General features: G+C 40.3%; 2 protein-coding genes across 4 annotated transcripts; one reads left to right on the top strand and one right to left on the bottom strand.

The window, feature by feature from the left end:
* The first annotated feature begins 182 nt into the window (after positions 1 to 182).
* On the top strand, positions 183 to 3,938 carry LOC117770599 (uncharacterized protein C1orf43 homolog). Its single transcript, XM_034600218.1, has 7 exons — positions 183 to 565; positions 655 to 756; positions 862 to 970; positions 1,078 to 1,131; positions 1,383 to 1,549; positions 1,929 to 1,987; positions 2,380 to 3,938. Exons 1-7 carry the CDS (start codon positions 503 to 505, stop codon positions 2,585 to 2,587), a joined length of 762 nt encoding a protein of 253 aa, XP_034456109.1. The 5' UTR covers positions 183 to 502; the 3' UTR covers positions 2,588 to 3,938.
* tuft1b (tuftelin 1b) lies at positions 3,220 to 19,723 on the bottom strand. 3 transcript variants are annotated; one of them, XM_034600210.1, is made up of 12 exons: positions 19,533 to 19,723; positions 8,932 to 9,009; positions 8,723 to 8,821; positions 8,533 to 8,607; positions 8,250 to 8,315; positions 7,850 to 7,939; positions 6,917 to 7,027; positions 5,961 to 6,184; positions 5,564 to 5,669; positions 5,206 to 5,289; positions 4,514 to 4,608; positions 3,220 to 4,414 (listed from the first exon to the last, which is right to left on the bottom strand). In XM_034600210.1, exons 1-12 carry the CDS (start codon positions 19,587 to 19,589, stop codon positions 4,342 to 4,344), a joined length of 1,158 nt encoding a protein of 385 aa, XP_034456101.1. In that variant the 5' UTR covers positions 19,590 to 19,723; the 3' UTR covers positions 3,220 to 4,341. The 3 variants fall into 3 exon arrangements, with proteins under 3 accessions (XP_034456101.1, XP_034456104.1, XP_034456102.1); XM_034600213.1 differs by lacking the exon at positions 19,533 to 19,723 and adding an exon at positions 15,538 to 15,687; XM_034600211.1 differs by lacking the exon at positions 7,850 to 7,939.
* Between the last annotated feature and the right edge of the window lie 2,944 nt (positions 19,724 to 22,667).

Below are 22,667 nucleotides of genomic sequence, written 5' to 3'. Positions count from 1 at the left end.
AATAATAATATTCCCTTTGTGTGTATCCAGTTTTGTACAAGATGTAACAATATACAATTCCAAATATTTATAGTATTGATAAGAATAGATTGTAGGTGAAATATTTGAAGCACCACACATAGAATGAAAATAAACTCCAGGCAGGTTGTAAGACGGGACTGGTCCCTACACAGTTATTACGGTAATGTCGAGCGTCGTAAATGAGCTGCAACTGTCGTTACTCTCGGAGCTAGCACAAGCTAAACTGCGTAATTTCACGCAAGATGTCGACGAGCGTGAACAGGAACATTGGTCCAGTCACCGCGTAGTTATTTCTCTGTTTAATAAAACCATCTTAAAGCTGCGGTGGGAACAGCAGCTTCTCATCTGCGCTACAGGAAGTTTTGCTATTTTCAAAATGGACCGACTGTTAGCTACGATGCTAACCGAGCAACACAGCGTTGAGCGTGTTTGCTAGCGAGCTGATCGACCTGTGGATGAAGTGAACACACTGACAGCAAACATGGCCGAGTCGGCCCCTCTCTCGGGGGTTAATGTCGTTTTGGTCATGGCCTATGGAAGTCTGGTAAGATGCTAGGTTCTGGCTGCTAGCTGCTAAGCGCTCACGCAATGCTGCTAACCTAAACAACATGGGTTGTTATTGTGTGTCTACAGGTGTTTGTGTTGTTGTTTATCTTCGTCAAGAGGCAGATCATGCGGTTTGCAATGAGATCCCGGCGGGGACCCCACGCACCCATCGGCCACAACGCACCCAAGGTAAAGCGGTTCTCCTGCTTGTGCTGTTAAATACACATCATCCACTGCTGCTGCCATAGTTCGTGTGTCTGTGTGTGTGTTTATTCTGAATGAACTGATCTACAGGGTCTGAGGGAGGAGATCGACTCCAGACTCTCCAAAGTGCAGGAGATCTGCTTCGAGCCCCGTCTCCTGTCGGAAGAAGACGACAGACTGAAGCAGGGATTACAGATCAGTGAGTAATATTTCATCTTCATGTCATAAATCTCTGTCATAAATATGCGCTGTATATTCTCCATTTTGTGTAATAAAACCCCCAAAAACCTGTTTTGTATTTCACAGGCTGCTACAACTACCTGTACAGAATGAAAGCTCTGGATGCCATCCGTGACTCAGGTAAACTTGTTCAAACTTATTGATACTTGCAGGATTTCAGCTGATTACATAATTCTCACACACTCACATACAATCATCGTCTCTCATATCCTCTTAGTTGAAATTCCTTTTCTTCAATAACAATCTGAAACCTGTATGTTTTCCACTTCCTTTCGTCGAAATTATATATTACACATGTTTTTTTTTTCTTGGTTTTTCAGTTACGCAATTTCTAACCTTCACTTCTTGTTCCTTCCTGTTTTGGATCTCAGGAATTCCTCTGCAGGAGATAAGCCGCAGTCCCAGTGCGTTTACAGGACGCAACTTCAGGAGCTGGCTGCTGGAGCTGCGCAACTCCCACTCTTTGATAAAGAGCAGCCACAGCGCGCTGATTGACCGCTTGCTCGAGGGCTACGACAGCGCTCGCCACGGAACTGGGGTGTGTCCGGGTTTTTATTTTGTGACTGTCTCTTACTTTGTTAATCTTTCACTAAAGTCCGGGTAATAGACACTAAGTAGTTTACTCAGCAGTGAGCCGTAAACTGAGGTTTCAGACACGTATCATCTATTTGAGTTGAACAAAGGCTCATTTTTCTATCTATAAAATGCATTTAGGGATTTTTAGGCGAAGGTTTGCGCACATTACATCATAACTACCTTTTTCACATCCTTTTTTCGACGGCATCTACCCCCCACACTTAGTTAATGGATTCTTGGCTGAGCCCGTGCAAAAATAGCAAAACATAATATGGTACCTTCAAGTTATTTCATTAGCTGTTGTAACATGTTACTGACTTGACCTCCACTCTGTGTTCCAGGTATTTGGGGAAGCCGAGTTTCTGGAATACCAGCAGGCTCTCGATGAACTCGCTGATGTGTGAGTGCCGGTTCAGACTTGACATTGTTTAAGTGGTTTTAACATGTGTTCGGTCTTCACTGCGCACGCTGACAGGGCGGGGCGTGGTGCATGTAATTACCTCCAGAGTTTTAACTTGTGCGAAAATTCAAGTGATGGGAGAAAAGACTAAATGACATTTTACAACAAAATCGTAACAAAATGGAGGATTGAGTTAAATTGTGCTGATTTATTAAATATATCTTATGATCTGTGGAATATATAGAACTGTAGATGGATGTAATTTGTTGGAGCCAAGAATTCAAACTTGAATCCATTTGCCAGTGGGATTCATTACATGTACAAAGTTAGCTTCAGGCAGTATCCATTTTACAGCGCTAACCTTTCCATGTGTTTTCTCTTTCTGGCCACAGGGTGAAGGCCTATTCCAGCACCACCAGTCTGGACCAGCATCATCAGTCGGCAGCCAAGGACCTGACGGGGTCTCCTGTTCGCAGCACCCCCTCCACCATCCAGGTCACCTACCTGCCCTCCACCGGCCAGCGCAGCAAGAGGCCCAAACACTTTCTGGAGCTCAAAAGCTTCAAAGACAATTACAACACGCTGGAGAGCACGCTGTGAAACACGTTGGTGTGGTGTGTGAGCATGTGAGTGCTCAATGGTGACACAGCCTACTGGGAAGCAAGTACTTGTAACAGACTCTAACTTAGTTTTCAAAGTGAGCTGTGGAATTTTGAAAGCTTCCCCACGATCTACGATAAGTTCTGAACGACATAAGACTTTTTTCAGAAAAATATGTCAAGTCAAACAATTGTTCAAATCTTGCAGTCACAAGATTTCCTTCCTCTCATTCTGATGATCCACGCGTTACACCAAAGCCTTTTATTTCGGACCTGATGAGTGTGTTCAGAGGACAAACATGATTGTAGCTCACATGGCAAGATTTTCATTGTCACTTTTGTAGAAATTACAAATCACCCGTATTCATTTGTATTTGTATTTTTCATCAACAGCCCAAATGTAAATATGAATGTACCATTTGATTTGTTGTGTTTGTGGACATGTAAGATATTTATATGGATGGTTATTTTATTGATACTGTGTGATTTTTGTATTCATGTGAGGTTGTTTACTTTGTGGTTTGAGATAAAAAAACAAACTTCTTAAATACACTTCATTACGTTCACAGTCCTTAATATCTCCACTAGGTGGCAGTAGAATGTTATGGATACAATGAAAACTTCACAAATGAGTTTTGATAAACCAGGCCATTTATTATATTTAAATAAAAACGAACAACATCTACAATAAAATACAGTCAGAACTAAAGTGTATCTATCTACAAGGTTCACAGTGAAAGGCTATTTGGTTTATAAAAATGCTCATTCTCTACTACAGCATAAAGTATTTTACAGAGAAACAAGGTCCATACAAACATAACTGCCAATAGGTAAGTTCATCAGTTATTGTTAATAATATTATTAATAATAATAATAATAATTAAATAAACCTTTTAGCACAAACAGGATCAAACAGCTGCTGAGGCAGCACTTGGCAGCAAAGATCAGAATTAAAGTTGTACCATCAACACGCTGCTGTCTCTACATGTAGCCTTTGCTAACTCTTTTCTAAGTATAATAAAGTATAAAATTAAATATACTAAATTTAATTAATTAAAATAAAATTATTCATTTCCTCCTGTCTAACGTGAGAGTGAGTAAAACGTAAATCACGACCAAGTGCATGTCTGCTCATTGGCAACGTGGTGCAAAGCACTGAGGAATGTGACCCTGAACCCTGACGCTGAGGATTGTGGTCGACGAAGAAGTGCTGAGAACATTCAACACAACGTGACTATTTGTACATGTGTGTAACAGAGACATGAACAATACAATAACTGTTAACAATAATAATGTTAGAATAATGTAATAATCTAAACCCACCCTTTACACTGACCTGTTGAAACATCGTACTTAAGAATCTTCGCGCGAGAGAAGTTAAAGTTGAAAACTTGACAACACAGGGAACCTTTTCGAACTCCTGCTGCTGCCACTGACTCTTGAAGACTCTCTGACACGGAACATGCTGCTCAGACGTGTGTCTGTACAGTAAATCATCTGAGAAGTTCAGCTCTGCTCCTGCTCCTGTTTCCTTTTTAAGGTTTCTCCTGTGTTTGGATCCCAGGTCGAATTCATACTTAACCTGTTTGGATTCAGTTTGACTCTGAGGAATTTCTTCCTTCGTCAACCTGAGATCTGTTTAATCTGCCTTTTTTTAATCCATGCAAACCTTGTTTTGTGTACTGGAAGGTGGTTGAATATATATATTTACATTTTTGTTTTTACTTCCAATCATTCCTTTAGTTGACCCTTCATTCAGGACTTGATCTCAATGACTTTGATGAGTGGCAGGGCTTTGTTGGTCGGTGATGTTGGTGTGAGGGGTTTACTGCACAGAGGGGGATGACAAATAAAAAGTTCATGTTATGAGGTGTACTTGGACATTTAATGAAAGCATGAGCAGTAGACAGAGATCTTCTCAGGTCACCTGTAAACGATCTCTGGCTTGTTCTCAGTGGACTTCAGGGGAGGAGGGTTCTGGCCGGCCAGGAAATACTCCATGTGGTCATGCATTTCTCTGTTCTGCAACGAGAACAGGGTAATATACATTAAAGTGTGTGTTGGGGGGGTTTAACTGTGTGAAGGATTTACATCCAGGGTCAATTCAGGGCATTTTGGCCTTTAGTCTACGAAGTGTCATGCTTTAAGTTTAAAGGATAAGACTTCTGTTATTCTATTTTTTCCTAATTTTCAACGATTTGCACGAAAAGACCAAATCAAACAAAGTTTTAATCTGCCGCTCAGTACTTTTTGACATTCCCATCATGTGTGGGTTTCAGCCCCGGGCTTATCTGTGTCTAATCAATACATATGAATACATTATCAAACAGGCCAAAATATAAAAAGAGAGATTCACCAAAAAGAAGTAAACAGTGCATAACCCATATTTGATTTGTGCTTGTGTATATCATGATGAAGTAACAGCACCGTGTCGCTCACTGGTGCTTCTGTGAAAGCTTTTGGAAAACAACGGACGTCTATAGCACAAGGGAATAAGCTCTATGAGACACTGTCAATACTGAGGCTCAGTGACAATAAAGACGTCTAAGTGGGAACAACCCTTTAGTGGATTTACTGCTATCTTTTTTAATGAATGCAGGGATATTGCCGGCTCCAGACCTCAGCTTCCAGGAAAGCCACCTTCTCCTCCAGGTCCCCGATGACTCGATCTCTCTCCTGGATGACGGTCCGAGAGTTCTGCAGCTGAATCACAGACAAAACAGACAAAGTGAGGTACTCTAGAGAAACAGCTTCGTCCAACAGGCGCAGACGCAGCATCACTTATTGTTTTGTCTCACCACACATTTCCGCTCGGCTCCTCTCCCTCGAATCAATAAGGCTCTTTGTGTCCGCCTCCTCTAAATCTAATATCCTCATTAATGGCTTCCTGTGTGTTTGTGGGCAATATAGACATCGCTTGCATTGTGTGTCTCTGTGTGTGTGTCTGTGTGTGTCTGTGTGCACCTTGCATACGAACCTGTTCGATCATGTGGCGGACCTTCCTCTGCTGACTCTTCAACATGTCGTCAAGATGGTGGATCTTTTCCTTCAGGATGGCCAGCTGCTTCTCCAGCTCGGCACACCTGCAAACACATAGATCTATATGAGGGAAATCTATCAAACTAATAACAAATTATCAAATATTAGTTTGTAATCTTGACTAGACGAGGGCACGTTATTTGTATTTTGCTATTTTGGAAGTTTCAATCTAACAAATTCATATTTAGGATTATAGTCTCTCATATTAGATAAAATATCAGTTGGTTTTATTTAAGTTGGCACATGATAAAACTATCAGTGAAACAAATAATATAATATGACAACTTTTGTGTTTTGTTCAAACGGATGATTGTTCTTTGTGTTTTCCGTCTCACCTCTGCTCCCTCTCCTCCCCTTCCTCCCTGCTCGCTCTCAGCTGCAGCAGCTCCAGCTCCCCTGCTGCCATCTTGTCTTTGAGGAGGCCGCTCTCGTTCTCCATGCCTCCCAGCAGCCTCTGCAGCTCCTCCACCTGCAGCCCTCTCTCCTCCGACTGCTCCTCGGCCTTCTGCAGCCGCTCCGACTGCTCGGCCAGACGAGTGTGGTACTCATTGGACTCGGCCTGTGAGGGAAACCAGAGTGTGAGGACGGATTAAGTTTATTATAGACACACTATTAAGCTGGAATGGAACGCAGTAGAACGTTTTTTTGGGGGGGGCAAGACAACTTAAAACTTATCGTTCCTTATTAGTACATGAGCTGAGGCCTAGATACTAATTTTAAGCAAGTAAAAAGTACATTAACTCTATAATATCACACTGGAAAAGGAGTAAAATACAGTAAAGACAACTAAAAATAGTCAGTGTGCAAATACAAAAATATGGAGAAACTGCTCATTGCTAAAAAAATATATAAATAATTTAAACAAATAATTGTGGATAGTGGAGACACAGCTAAAGTAACACCCCCGAAAACCCCCACATTTTTTTAGAAGAAAATGTTGCAAATTATAAGGAATTTAAGATTGACAGCATAACTTAATATGAGTTAAAGGTTAAAAGAAAATGGTTAAATAAATGTAACTAACACAATAAACAGGGTTAAGAACAAGGCCATCGTTACAGCACATGACAGATCAGCCTGTGGTTAATTGTAAGACTGTGTCCCTTCATGACCTGACATTAATGTACAGTAGAGCAAAGACCCAAACACAGGAGCACAGGAGGAAGGATGATGAATCCTGAGATGACACTGAGAGATAATGAGGAAGAATAAAGGAGAGAGCAGCAGCAGAGAAGTGACTCATCGCTGCAGACAGGAAATCGAGTCATGTTACTCGTCTCGTGAGCCAGACCTGCAGCCGCTCCCTCTCCTCCTGGTGCCTCTTCTCCATCTCCTTCAGCTGCGTATACAGACGCTTGGTCACCTCCCTCAGCTTCCCGCTCTCCTCCTGATTATCTGAAACCTGAGAGAACGGGCAGACAGAAAGTGTCGTGCTCAATTAGGCTTATCCAGGCAAACCACTTGAACCTGAGGGCACGGCAGGTGCTAACAAACAGCTAGAGGCGAAGCCGCCGATAGGATCGCTATGTGTTTAAAAGGCTGTTTGGTCAAGCCTGAGGTAACAAAAGCATTTCCCAGACGTCTGTTAAATAGCGGAGAGATAATCTTTAATCTCCAGGCTCTGCTTGAGGTGGTCAAAATACTTCTCGTAAACACGTACACAGTACACAGTACACAGTACACGTTGCATTCCGGAAATATCTATTTAGAAAGGAGGGCAGCGTAAAGTGACCCTAGTTTACTTGTATATGACACATACAGGTCAGTGGGTATCGATAACCTCAGTGCACACACACTCACTCCCTGCTACAACACTGCCTCCTTGCAGATAATGGTGTTGTGTTACAGGAGATGTACAGAGTCTAGAATAATGCACGAGGAAATACGATATCCTGTGTGTGTGTGTGTGTGTGTGTGTGTGTGTGTGTGTGTGTGCATGCTATTAGAGTGTCAGTGAGACTTTTGCACTTTGTTATCATCTTTAGAGAGTCTAGCACCCTCTGAGGAGCAGCAGGCAGTTGGCTGGAGGGCCAGACATTTCTTCCCCCATTATGAACGTTGTATCTGTCACTTCAACACACATTTGAACGCAGCAAAGCTTGTTTTGAGCTGAAATTACTTTCTCATGCTTCATTCACATGAAACCGATGAATAAACACATCATAAAAACCACAGCAACACTTTTCTGAGGACGTTAGAAAGAGCAGAGTTGTGATGAGCTTACATGAGCTTTAGAGGCAATGAGAACAGTGTTGCTATTGGAGACGGCCGGTTGGCTGCTGGGTAGATTGACCCTGAAGCCATTGGCGGGACACTGAAGAAGAGAGCAGCGGCTGGTTAGTGGTGTTAGTCATGTATTTCTTCTTTTATGAAATGTACAAATGCTACGGTGGGTGAGAGCTCAAAGCACTACAACATGAAAAGACACGTCAGATGCCAGACAGATTACAAGAGGATCTTTATCCGCCACATACAGAAGCTTCAAGAATATAATTACATTTAAATTCTAGATAAAAGCAGAAAGTTCTCACATTGCAGAAGAGGAATTATGCAGTTTATGTCCTACAGTTTCGGCACCACCCTGAAAGTCAAACATCTCTCCCACTGATGCAGAAGGTGTTTACCTTGTTGTTGTTGCTGTTCTGCCTGGCCGCCATCTGCTCTCTCAGAGACTTCAGACAGTACCTCACCTAGAAACAAAAACACATCACGCATTAAAACGTGTGTGTGTGTGAGCGGCAGAAACATCACTGTGTCCTTCACCTTATTCAATCCGTACATTTGAAAAATAATCCTAAAACAAACACACACAGAGTTGAGTTCTCTCCCCTCAGGGGCTGAATGTTGACTCATTGTCTAAATATGGTTACAGGAGGCATTGCTCAGCTCCGCCCGTCACACACTGACCTCCTGAATCTGCGACACCTCGTCCGTGAGCATCCTGACACTCTGTGCCTTCCTTGGACAGGATTCAAGGTAAACCTAGGAAGCACATCGATAAGAGCATACCAGATAACACAGGGAGTTACAGTTTAGTTCTGGTAAACATGAAGGGTTGACACACAACTACACAAAACAGGCAAACAGGCTCAAATACCTTTATGACTTCGACGTTTTCTTTAGTGGGAGTGATGAGTTCACGTGTTTCTTCCTGCTCTTCTAGTTTTTGTGGCAGCACTACTGCTATGCTGCTGTCCTTCATTCGAACAAAAAGAGAAGTTCAGAAAAGGTTCCACCCTCCACTATTCTTCTTTTAGTTCAGCAAACAATAAGAAAAAAGTTGCTTCCCCTCTTTTCATCCCGTACCTTGTTGCCAAGCCTCTGCTGGGTGCAGCCGGACTGATGCTGATCTTGTAGAGTGAGTCTAAGCCGCCTGCATCGGTCCTGAAGTGAAAGATGAGAGGATAAGAGAAACTAGATGAGTAAATGGAACAGGAGGGGGTGGGGGGGGGGTTACGGGAAAAACCACCAATGTCGAGAAAGACGAGGGAGCCTGAAGAGAAAGTCACCAATAACAAAGAGGGCGGAGCAGGGACAGAGGGAGGGGGAACTTTTTGGGCCATAAAACTTCTCCATACTGAAGTTCCTCTGTGGACGCCTCAGAGTTACACTGTGAAACCATAGCAACCAACGCTGAGGAGACATTTCCACTGAAACCACAGGACCTGGTCTGGTGATTATAACCAAACACAACACGACTCACTGGAGAAAATGAAAACAGTCCGGCAGAGGCCAGAAATACCAACACGCAAAACATCAACGGCTACTGAGTCACTCTCAAACCAACTCTGTCGCCTTGGCAACAAAAACTAATCGTGTAATTGTCTCTCATGCTTTCATAACTTAATTTTAAAACAACACATGCAGACTCTATTCTGTATATAGATGCATGTATATTATTCCATGTGCATGCTTTTTTTATCGAGTCCACATCCATCTTATACTCTCCTATTATAGGCTGTTCTGTAGTCATATCTTTTATTTTGTATTCTATTCTATAAATACAGATGATGACTCACTCATTCATTCTGTGCCCTTCTGACTTCTCTATAGCTCCTTTATTTTTAATTGTACACTGTTCATCACTCAGTTCAGGACATTTCTATTTTCTTAATAACAAGCAGACACTTCCCTTTATTGACTGTAGGCTATAAGCTAATTCATCTAATCTAATACTAATCAAGTGCAACTGATTTGATTAATGTTGCAGAACTTCATCGAGCTACAACATCTTCAGATCATCCATTGAGTTTGGTCTAATGTCATAAACAAAGATAAAACACATGGACGTACTTTCTGTACAGTTTACTTATTCAGACTATTATTACAGAGATAAACAAATCATTTAATAGATATTATCACAAAAACTATATCTGAGTCTTGCTGAGACATGTTTAGTTTAATACACAACGCACCTGGCCCTTTTTTAATGTAAAGTTTTCTTACATAACAAAAGTACAAAGTGCACGTCCCACAGCAAATGATGCAAATAAAGGGACAACGCCCATTGAGTTGTGTTGTCTTTTCTCTTGAATGTGCAAAGAAAACAACAAATGTTTGGCTCTTTGACAAAACCTCAACTTCAGGTGGACAATGGTCCAGGTGCACGTGAGTTATGTAACCAGTGTGTCTCTGTATGTACTGTACATGGAACACACTGTAGCTGTATGTAATGAATGTATGTTATAAAAACTCAACTGCTATTATCAGTCATTATTTGGGGCGGACGCCTTTGTCTTGCTGCTGTGGTTTCTATCATCAGTGGCCTTAATTAAACATTGTGTGGGTGTTTGCTACAGACTCATCTAATAATCAGACCAAAGGCTAAGATGCACAAATGGAACATAATTTAACAGCTAAGACAAAAAAAGTCCTGTAGACAGCGAGACAGAAATGATCTTTACTTCCTTGCTGATTTCTTTTTTTTGTGTTAGTCTGTAGTTAAGTGGGACTAGCAGTCCTCAGTGAAAGACAAATAATAATAATACATTTTATTTCACAGTGACTTTATAGACACAGAAAGACACTTTACAATATAAACTGATGAAGAAGCACACGTATAATTAGAGTTAAAAGTAAAACCAATGTTAAAATCAGGTTAAGACTCACAGACAGTTCATCATATTAACGGCTACATAGAGGATATGCTGGTTTGTTTTTCTCCCATTGACTATAGATGTGACAGGAGAACACTATGTGTTTACTGTTGCTATGTGTCAAACCACTGGCAGCTGAAACTTCACCTATAAAAACAATATTTTCGGGGGCGAGCCTTCCATTTTCCACCTGAGAGTTATTTTAACAAGTTTGACAAGCAGGTGTTACTCTTACACGCTACATAAAATGCAACGAGAGACAGATGTTGTTAAATCACGCTGAAGGACGTCGTGAGTCGACTTTGTCTTATCAATTAAACCTGCATTCAAATTTACATCCACACACTTAAACACCCGTCTCCATAACATCCCATGTTTTAATATCATCTGTTAACGTGGCCAATTGAACTGCAGCAACACTTTGTGATGCTGCTCACACGGTGGCACACTGTTCTCCTCATTAAGTCATTTTACACACCTTTAATTGCTGCCTGTGCAAATGACATGTGGGGACAGTGCAGGAATGATAACGAGGCACCGACACGTTCTCGACATTCCAAAGACTGCTGTCAGCTTGAAGGCTGAAGACGGTGACACAACAATAAATCTCCACAGTGAACTATACGACAGCAAACCTCTGATTTTAATTAAGACGGCTATCAATAAAACTGGAGATGCACCAGATTGGTGTTCCCTTTCTAATACTCGAATTTGCCAATACCAATACTTGAGCTCTGTATTCCAATTCCAATCGTCATCACTAATGTTGGTATTGTTTGTATGATTACATGAGGTTGCAGTAAACCACACACTTGTAGACAAGAGGGTGCAGATTTCTATGGTAACTGCTTTTATGTTTCAAAAAACAAATAAACAAAGAGTCGATCGTACTTATAAGTCGATTTCTAAATCTACATGTTTATAATTAAATATCTGACTATAAAGAAGTAGTTGTTGAGCACCCAGCTGCTGACCTGGTTGAGCATGTGCCTCATGTACAGAAGCTTTATGGAAGCTCTCTCTTCCCATTTAATGCTTAAACTCTGTCCTATCAGTCGTATTGCCCAAAACAATAGTGGTTGCATAAAACTGTATGTGTGGGAAAGAAATCTACTACATATTCATATATCTGAAGTATTCTTATCAAATGAGAAAGATATATGCAGTAGATTACAGAACATTTGAATCATTTTTGTAACTTTGTGTGTGTGTGCATACCACACATAAATAAACCTGCGTGCCAATGAGTGGAAACTGTTGTCGAGTGTGTGTGAACATGCAAATCACGCAGACTTAGAAGAACAAAGCCGGTCAACCCGTGTGGCGAACATATTTAGCTTCGTACGTAAGCAACCAGTTCTCCGGTTGGCAAGTCAAACACAGGATAAATGCTTTAGCGTGTGATTGGCAGTTCTTTGTGTGTAATTGCGTTGTCTGAAAAAACCATCAGAGCCGGGGCGGCGACACGAAGGCCAGTATTTCACTCTGAGGTCTGAGGGAGTGACAGCTCCAGGGCTTCTCTCTCCCCCAGAGACACAGGGGAGAGGATGGTACAGAGACACACCCAGGGGGGTGCAAACTATGCACAAAAACACAATGTTCTGCACCCCCCACCAAACGCTGCGTTACTCTGGAACCAACATGTTTTCATTTCACAATATAAATAGATCGATAATAAGTTACCGGTTCGCAATATATTCCTGAAAAATGTACTGTTTTGGGTTAAAAAAATCATTCATACTACAGTCTCAGTAGATATATATACTCGATACATTTTGGGCATGTAATTTTTGAGCAGGGGCCTGGGAAACTAACACATTTTAAGGAGTTGAGGTTTTCCATCCTCCCCCAGGAAACTCCTTCTTTCCACAGCATATGGTAAATATAAAATCCTTTGCAGAGGTAAGTGGATCAAAACTCCCACACACGGTCTTACTCGCAGTGATATGTTCATTTGCGACGTTTAGGCAAAAACAATCTTGTTCTAGCACCAAAATGTTTCACTATAAGTGAGACCGTGTGCGGCAGTATTAAAGGTTTGATGCATCACTGCTTCAAAATCATTGGCTGCATGTACCGTGTGTATTGGAGACAACATCATCACAACATTATGGAAACAACCTCAACAAATGGTTATGAAATAAAGTAAGATTGATTTACGACCGCTCCCATGTAAGGTGATCATTAGGCGTCATTACAGGACAAATATACTTGTGATCTCGTTCCAAGTTCAAATAAAAAATTTAATCGCTGCATAATTTAGAGGTTCTGTCCTTTTTTAATGAGAAACAGTTTTTCATGTAGTGACAAGAGAATTTGAGAGAAAATGTGTTGGGTGACGGATATGAAGAGATGGGTGTGTTTGTGTTTCCAGAGAACAGGTTGTTATCTTAGATGCAGCAGTAGACTGTTTAATAAGCTTGTTTTGTTCTGATGCAAATGTTTGCACGTGCGCCTCTCTGCGGCATGGGCATGTGCAAACTTATACTGTACTTTTCCATCAAGTATAATGGAATCAGCCCTTTCATCTGTTCAAAGCATTTACAGTGTAATAAATATCTGCCTTGACTGTTGAGGCAAACAGGTAGAAACTTCTGAGAGCGGAGGCCTGTCCGTGCAGCTCAGGGAACGCTTAATTAACATTTCCACTGAATTTCTAATCTAAGAGGAAGAGAAAACAAAGTCTGTGAGGTTCAGTGGTATCCCTGGGTTTCTCTTACATAACACAAGTTTATATTTACATATAAACTTACAAAACAAATTAACCTGTTCAATTAATCATTGCGAAAATAGCTTTGAAGATCACTTCAACAAAAGTAATCGAAGTGTTCCGGTGTTCTCCCTTCAAGGCTTCACTCTAAGTTAGATTCTGATCAGGTCGATAAGATCAAAGAAACAAACTCCCTGTTGAATTCTCAAAGTCTTTCACAACACTGCACAAAGACTACGACTTAATTCAAACAAGGAAACCACAGCTACTCTTCACAGTCACAAACTGGCACTCATCAGAGCACATACCTCAGCCAAGGCCATACAGTCTGCTTAAATTAAATCGAGCTGCACCTTGTTCACACACTCACAGATATCAGTCCCTTATACATTTATTTAAATGTTTCTTTCATCAAGATCTATAAATTATTCCCTGGGAAAATGGAGAAAATGACAAACACACCGTCTTGCAATGTTAAAGAAGGTGAGATAAATAAATCCTGCATCCAACCAGGACCCATAATGCATCCTTCCTGCGACTCTGTAACATCCTTGAGAGAGGGAATAAAGAAAGTGTTTCTTCAGATACTGCAAATAATCTATACTGTTCCATCTTTAACGTACGTAATTAATGATTCATGAAGAAAATTGTCCAAAACAATGTATGAGTCAGTCTTAATGTTCATGTTATGTGCAAACAGGAAACACAGGAGGTCTGATAAGTGATTCAGAGTAAAGTGCAGTCGATAAATGTCACATTATTATTTCTCTTACGTTTAAAGACTGATCTTTTGCTCCTGAGTGAAGTTTGTGCTTTTAAACTCTTCTTTATGAGCACAGAATAACAAACACACGACAAAACATTTTACAAATCTGACGTAGAGTAGATCAATATGTGTTATACCTCCTCAGTGTGTTTACACAATGCACAAGTATTATATCAATATATATTGGATTTTTGTTATATTGCTATTGACTAAAATTACATTGTGACAACTATTGATACTGTTTTATTGCCCAGCCCTAAGAGGAACCAAGTACATCAGTGCACGCAAGCTTTGAATATTATATGAGTGGAGGGACGAGTATAGAAGAGTACAGCCTGATGCATATTTACAGATATGGAGGTGATATCACTGCTTAAGAGTCAGAGTCTCCTCTAACCTCCAACAATCAATACAACCAATCCCAGTTATTACCTCTCAACATATGATATCACTGCTGTAAAGACACAACAACACTGACTAAAGGATCGACCAGGCATCGCTATAAATATATATCCTTGATTATTTTAGCACAGCTAGAAGAAGAAAATTGGCGTACGATAAAATCATTTGTATGATGTCAGATGACTATTTGCAGCAGCACATCCGTATCTTATCTTTACTTCTGTCCCAACGGCGAGTTCACATCAAAGTGTGAAAATCCATCCGTCTCCGACTGCTGCCATAACAAGGTACGTTTTATAAGCAGGCAGCACAACGACACATGCTGCCAACGATAAGTCCTAAAACACATACAAACAACAGGGGTGATATCAACATCACCATTGCTTGTCACACATGCTCATCATAGGCTCTTCCCTTCTCATGATCTGCAGTGTGTGTCATCATTACAACAGAAAATGAGTCACCTTTCCACAGTATAACTGACAAATGCGAGGTAAGTCTAAAAAGTTCCAAGCCTGTCAGGATAAACTATGTCTGCTCTGGTTCCTCTGTGTCAAATATAATAGATTTGATCCTTTTTTTATTATTATCATCTCTATTAATCTCTTTAACTCTTTCCTTCTGCTTGAAAATTGCTTTAAACTGTTTTCTGATTTTAAATTGATCTGTCCCAATGTTGTCTCTGTCCCGGTGCAGCACCTTGCATCTATCTCTGTGTATTGACACGTCTGCGTAATTCACGTTAATCTAAGAAAGCAAAACGTGTTGTTGCCTCCATATTTTTAAGTGTCTCTTTTGTTTCAACGGTGAAAGACAAACCAAAATTAATCATACAACCAAACACTACCAAACAGACAAAACTACAGCCCCGAGTACCATCATGCGTTTCACTCCACAAACCCTTCACTTTATCTGACAAAGATCACTCTTGTATCTACCTGGGCAGACGGAGCTGTGCGGGACACGTCTCACTGATGTTCAGGCAGCTGCGATCCAGACGCTCTGTGCATGTGTGACTAACTGCGTGGGAAACCGCGGCTGTCTTCCCTTACTAGGCTGGGTGAGGCTCCGCCAGCTGCCCAACCCTCTTTCCCTCCAGACATGTTCCCCAGTCGCTGAGCTACAGCGTCGTTCTGCGCTTCACCTGCAGGACTGCGATGCCTCATAAACAACGGAAAGAACTGGAGGAAACATTTCCACTGATTAGATTAAACAAAGTCCTGGAAAAAGAAGTTTGTTTAATGGAGAATCTAAACTGTCACATTTTGAAATAGCATTAAAGATATAATATGTAACAATTCCTCATTAAAATGTCTCAAATGACGAGATCTATGTTATATGTTTGTTAACTTGTGAACTAACCTTAGCCTTTTAATTGCATCTTGTCTGCTTTACCTATGGCTTTTCCGATTTCTGCTGTAATTTCCGGGGCAAACAAAGTACGACACAGGACACACAATGCTAGCTAGTTAGCCAGTCGCCAGTTTTTTTTTGTCCACTGTTTGTATTCATCTCTCACAATGGATGAAGATTATTCATTGCTGTTTGCTGCGTAATGTAAATCTGTGAACATGATTTGCATCTGAGTCGAGTCCGGTAGATTTCAATGAGCAATGCTGGCGAGGACAACAGCTCCCATGATCCCACACTCTTTAACGACGTCATCAAACTAGGTCCTTTGTTATTTTCATTTTGATTGAGAGACCGCGAGTGACCAAAGTTACATATTGTACGTTTTAACTCATAGATCGTACTTTAACTTTATCGACCAAAGAATTTCCTCCACATTTTATTTGAATAACCGAAAAAAAACACTGGACATGTGGCCAGTGAAACTTTTAACCTATAATCTTTATCAAACACTTTCAATCATTCAAAGTCAATGACGGACCTGGTTAAACCTTGATACTAAATGTGTGCAAACACACACTAATATATAACTCAGGAGAATATGTGACCAACAGATAAAACTGTGGAATGAAGACAGCCTCATTTATCTGCCACATGGTGACAGTGGTAGGTAGCAGGACAGTGAGGAATGTGTGCTGTGGTTTATGTAAGAGAGAGATTAATGAAGCGTCTTTATATAACAGTAACTGGCTTGGTGAGTGTGTGCTGTATAAACAAATGTGCAAACCAAAGTCAAATGCCACAGTTCAAATATGCTCATTCCTCTGTGTGTTGGTGTGTGTGTGTGTGTGTGTGTGTGTGTGTGTGTGTGTGTGTGTGTGTGTTTAGGTATCTGAAACTTCAAAGGTTAAACTTCCATCAGTGGAAAACTTCATGTTATTCATTACAATTTAATTTAATCATTAAATTAGTCTGGAAATGTCTCTGGAAATCTTTAATTGATTTATTAATCAACAATCAACCCTGGTTTTTTTTTAGAAGTGTATGAAACATACATAGTTTCCGTACTTAATTGGCCAAGGTGAGAAAAAAAAAAACATTTGGGGAATTGAGATGGTCACGTTATACCATTTCTTAAATATCATCAAATTAACAGATTCATAGAGAACATAATTAGCAGATTCATTTACAATACAACAATAATGCAATCAATGGTTGCAGTCAAAATCAAGAATAATCAATTTACAATTATATAAAACCATTATATTCCACATAGTATGTTTATAAAGGTGCAGGACATGACAGCTCCCCAAAAGGGAGGTCAAAGCGTCTTGATTGCCCCCTGGTGGCTGACTGCAGTATAGATGATAAAGCCCACTTCTTCCATGTTAGTAGCCTAAAAAGTACAGTACATTTTTTTCTCAAATATTCTTACCACACTGATGTATTTTTCATGTAATTTGGGTTTTAATTAGTTATTTGATGCTACATGTCATGTGTAATGTCATGATTGACAGTCTCTGGGATAATTTGGCCTCATTTGGGAGGAGGTGGAGACGTGTTGTCTATCGTCCTCTACAGTCTACGTTATGACTTTGTGTCCTGCTGATTTTGTTTTCAGTTTTGCGTGTTTGTTCGTGCTTGATAAGCAAACTTCCAATATGAGCAGGTGTTTACTAAACACAGTTTAATTTCCCAGGCTGTTTGTATGTAGCCGCTAATCTTTTTGTTGACAGTGCAAACATGCCCTTTAATAGTGTTGCTAACACACACAAAAGACTTAGAGTGGATCTGTCTCATGTAGCCATGTAAAAAAAAACACATTACAATCCAGCAAAGCTATTTTAATCACATGTTTTTGCTCCTGTCAGTTTGTTCTCACACGATGACAGGACACACATGAACTAAAATGCAATTTGTCAAGATCAGGAAGAAAATGGTTTCACTCCTAAATGTGCTTACGTGGAATAAAAAGGGTTTCAGTTTTGAAAACGGCAAACAAGAGTGCATGAGAGGCCAGCGCTCATGTTTACAGTGTAATGACAGGACTGACAGAAAAATAACACATTCCTCTGCAACCAGCGACAAAACAACACATCTTAAATCACATCTTTAAAAACGTTAAGCTGGTGACTTCATTTCTCGGTGCCCCTTCTTCTATAATTAAATCTCACAGAACCTCACAACAATCCAAAAGGACAAAAAAAAAACTCAGACACTGTTTTTTATCTAATCAGTTGTTGCAGCGAATAGAAACTGTCATCAAAGAAAAAAAGGCTTTTGCATCACAAGTCTGTATTTGTCCGAACACGACTGACTGTATGCTCCCCTTCCTGCCGGATGTCTGACTAAATAAATGATTTGTCGATGCATGCAACCTTCCCTGTGTGCACGAGGCCATTATGACAAGACACAACAACCATATGTTAATGACTGCGAGTTATGTTTTGTTTAACCTGTTTTTTAGCTAACCCCTGGTCTGTGTGACTTTAGTAGATAGTCGTCAAACTTGGACAAGAAAGTGTGCAATGACAACAATGTGCAATAAACTCAGGTGAGCCTTGACAATGCCTCAACTTATTCAAAAATGTTACAATTATTTTTAAGCACCAAAACATGGCCGGAGGGTGTAGCTAATGATTTTACCATCTAAACTGAATTTGAAGTAGGTTGTTCAGACTTGTTTCAACATATCAATTCATTGTTTAATACCTGTTAAAGAGCATCAGCTTTTCTTTGCTGTATCTGATAGCAGGTTAATGCGCCATTGAAAGTGTCATGTATACAATGAATAGGTGAACTTAATAAAGATTCATATATAAAGTGATGTAAGTGATGTGTAACTTGTGTATCAGTGCAGTCACACCTGCTCTTTGACCTACATTGTTAGTAATAAGAGATCATGAACCATTTGGGATCACTGGATCTCAGCCCTTTGAGGGGATCAGGGATATCAAGTCATCTCAACTGCATTCACCTTTTTCACAAGTTCTAAAACACAATCATTTGAGTCATGAAATACAGCCGCTCCCACTATGTGAGGTTCATACTATAATAGACAACACCGGCCATTTTGGCTATATCATGTAACCCTAATACAAAATAAAATGATCAAATAAATGATCAAATACATTTTAAAATATATCTATATTTAGACTTATTGTCTTTATATTTCCAAAATTGACTTAATTATTTGAATTGTTCCTCTTCATAACATATTTTTTACAGATTCTTTATGGCACTGTTATGACTCCATATCTCCTGACACCATGTGATTGGTGAAAGTGACTTATCTTCTAATTTAGTTTTTGGATTCAAAGGTCACATTTACACATGACGTACATATGAAGCTATAAAATGTGGCTTAATAAACATGTAGGGTTTCAGGTGTGTGTCTTTGTATGTAAAATGAAAGACGTACTTTGAATTCAGAGAGTAAACAGAGTCCACACATGTGACTGACAGGTTTATACAACACGTGTGCCTGAGCGGCGCAGACACGTTACAGTTACATTACACCGGACAGAGACAGTCAAAATACTTTTTTATCGTTAAAAAAAGTATACTTTGTATCGTTACTCACGCTATTGGAGTTTTCTTCTTCTCCTCTTCCCACAGTCTGCGTCACTCCTCCGCTCATCTTCTCAGGCGGAAACCAATTCAACAGATACAAAAATAAATTAAAAACTTAAACAGTCACAGATTAAGTTTCTGTTTCCTTCTTCTTCTGCTTCTGCTTCTTTTTTTTCCTTCTTCTTCTTCTTCTTCTTCTTCTTCTTCTCCTTTTCCTCCTCCTTCGTCTCGCTCTTCTTCTGCTTCTGCTTCCTCTTCTTCTCCTTCTCCTCCTCCTTCTCCTCCTCCTCCTTCTTCGTGTGGCCAGGTGGAGGTTGAACCTGCAGGTCCTCTATGACCGCGCCTCATTTCAATGGAATGTACTGAATCATCACTAAAGACGCAGCAGGCTCTTTGTACCACATCAAACTTACACCCTTCATTTGAACAATTATTTAATTATTTATATTTGACATCAGCTCTAATTTGCTTTAGCTACACACGTAAGTGTTTTTCATCCTGAGGGGACAAAGAAATGTAATTGAGGCTTGTTTTCTTTTGTAATAGTTTAACCATTAACGTCATCATAAATAACTATGAATAAAAAGAAAAGGCAAACACAACTAAATATATAGAGCTTGAAAGAGTTATTAAGAAAATAAAAAAATGCACATCTTTTCTTTGTTACTTATTCTGTAAAATTAAATGTATCCTATCGACAAACATGTACCCAGATGTGTCCAAAAGGCTCATATCGGCTGGTGTCATCAGCCAAACAATAAATCTGTTTTATTTAGGTGGTAAGAAAACCGCCTGTCAATACACGACAGTTGACAATTCAAGGAAAATGAATTCCATCAAAATGTCTTATTTATAGTGGGAATCTACAGGGATGATAAAGACTGATTTACTAGAAATAAACGTGTCTGACCTCAGAGAAGATGGTGACGCCTCCGTCCGGCAGACACTTGGCGTTGGCGCTGCCGAGCCGCAGCATTTTGCCGTCAGTCACCTGCCTGATCTTCTTCCACATTGACCCCATGTGCTTTCTCTCCTCATCTGTCTCGTTTCAACAACTTCTCTTCAACCTCTCTTCTCCATGTTTCCCTGCAACTCCTCTGCTGTTATAACAGCCACAGCACCAGGAACCTCACGGTGCCTGTGATCTGCTTCCAGCTAATTCTGTGTCAGACCTGCAAAGAGGATCTAGTCCTGTATGTAAACAGTGCAGTCACATGTCAGGTGGCTCCGGTGCCATTTACACTTGTGCTTATTTTCCTGTTTGGCCCGTGGCTGAACTCATTACCCTCTGCTGGCATATGGCTGGAAACTTTCTAGACACGTCTGACACATCAGCTCAGAGTACGTGTCCCACTTTCTGCAGTTGACAATGTACTGTTGCTGTGATGATGTGAGAACATTGTTGAATAATGGATCAAACCACTGAGAAACTTTTTGGTCGAAAACTTTATTAAAACTTATAGAGCATACTTTATTTAGACTAATATCACATTTTTTCAATGTGTTCAAAATGTTACGAGCATGAATTAGTGCAAAACTCGGTTGAAGCTCATTTGACTGTTTAATTTAACTGTATTTGCTTGTGGTGACTTGCCTTCGGGGACAAGTGGCATTAAAAGAAATGAAAAGCTAATTCCGCACAAAGACCAGCATCTAATCCCCAAGTCAACTTCCATCATTTAAGCCTCTCACTTCACCATCTTCATCACAGTGTTTTCTCACTCAGGTTGACATCATGTAATTATGTTTTACACCTCGGCTGCAGACGTAATCCAACATTATAGGTTATTTGCTCTGCGCCACCAGCAGTGACTCTGTGCGCACCAGTGAATTCCAATAAGCTGCTGTGAATGCGGCACATCTGCTTTTGTGTCAGGCGCCTATTAAAGGTTAATAGATGAACGACGCCGATTCAAAAGGAAGCTTGTATTTAAGAAGCCCGGCCCAAGGTAAACACGCACCAACGATTAATGACTTTGGTTTTGTCAGATCAGAAGAAAGCTTTGTATTCTGTACAATGCAAAGTTATTTTAAACCTCAAGTTTTCCACTGAAAAGGCTCGATGCCATTCAGTTGTGGTACATTTGCAAAAAAGTTTAGACACAGGTGAATTAACTGGCGTGGCTTTTCTATTATGTTCTGAAGTCACATTGAAACTGAGCTCAAATTTAAACTTATGTGTGTTAATGTTAATGTCAATAGTGTTTATTCTCCCTTTTTTCTTGAAGGGCTCTAACTGCAAAGTTCAGTACTGGTGTAGAAAAGCATTTTTGCTTTGTCATTAAAATTCACGACCAGCGACAAGAATGCTGATCAGTGAGGTCGTAAAGCTTCTGCTCATTTTCTCACACATCAACAAGGTGCACTGGAACATACCACTAATACTTTGAGTACTCTAAATCATGTTGAGCTACAGTAAAGTACAGAAAACGCCATAATTCACTGCATGGGCTGAACTTCAAAACCAGATATACTAGGCACACAATCAGGTTCTATCGGGACTGTGGAGGCCCCCGGCAAAAGAGACCAGAGGGGCCCACATCAAACCAAACTGAGACCGCAGTCCCAGGAAAAACACTTTCACAACGTCGTGGTATCGTGCAAGAGGCAGCACTGGCAAGACAAGACAGTTGAGACAGCTTCTCTGTTTCGTGATATCGAACATGACTCACTGGGAAAAATTAAAAACAGAAAGGCAAATTCCTCTACTGGCAATGGGAGAGGAGTCGATTAAGAAATCTTTTAGCAGTTTCACCCACATTAAAAAACACGTTCACCTCCTACTTTTTGTGTAAAAGACAAGCAGCATGACCATAGCATCGTTCATCAAAATGGTTTCTTACAAAATTGTCGTTGCTGTGGATCGGCTGTTCCCAGCGGCCCCTTCTCAGCTCAGGGCCCCAGGTAGTAATGTGCTTTACCTTCGCTGTTGTAACGCCACTGCACACACTCATTTATTTTGACTGACTGAAATGAATGGACATCATATTGAAATTCATCATAATAATACAAATTTTTAACTTTATTTATGTAACACTTTTCAACAAATCATACGTTTTAAGAGGGAGATGCAGGAGGCAATGGATAAAACACAGAATTGAAAGCCTTTATCTTTTATTAATTACAAAGTGAAAGAAGAGAGCAG

This window comes from Hippoglossus hippoglossus, chromosome 11 (assembly GCF_009819705.1).
Source record: "Hippoglossus hippoglossus isolate fHipHip1 chromosome 11, fHipHip1.pri, whole genome shotgun sequence".
In the NCBI taxonomy this organism is placed as follows: domain Eukaryota; kingdom Metazoa; phylum Chordata; class Actinopteri; order Pleuronectiformes; family Pleuronectidae; genus Hippoglossus; species Hippoglossus hippoglossus.
This window is presented reverse-complemented; position numbering and strand designations above follow the sequence as displayed.

Coding starts and splice junctions, on each gene's coding strand:
- LOC117770599 (XM_034600218.1), top strand. CDS start 503: ATGGCCGAGTCGGCCCCTCTCTCGGGGGTTAATGTCGTTTTGGTCATG. Junction 1,132..1,382: donor GGATGCCATCCGTGACTCAG/GTAAACTTGTTC, acceptor TTTGGATCTCAG/GAATTCCTCTGCAGGAGATA. Junction 1,550..1,928: donor GCGCTCGCCACGGAACTGGG/GTGTGTCCGGGT, acceptor TCTGTGTTCCAG/GTATTTGGGGAAGCCGAGTT.
- tuft1b (XM_034600210.1), bottom strand. CDS start 19,589: ATGAGCGGAGGAGTGACGCAGACTGTGGGAAGAGGAGAAGAAGAAAAC. Junction 6,185..6,916: donor AGGAGAGGGAGCGGCTGCAG/GTCTGGCTCACG, acceptor TTTCCCTCACAG/GCCGAGTCCAATGAGTACCA. Junction 4,415..4,513: donor AAGCCAGAGATCGTTTACAG/GTGACCTGAGAA, acceptor CCCTCTGTGCAG/TAAACCCCTCACACCAACAT.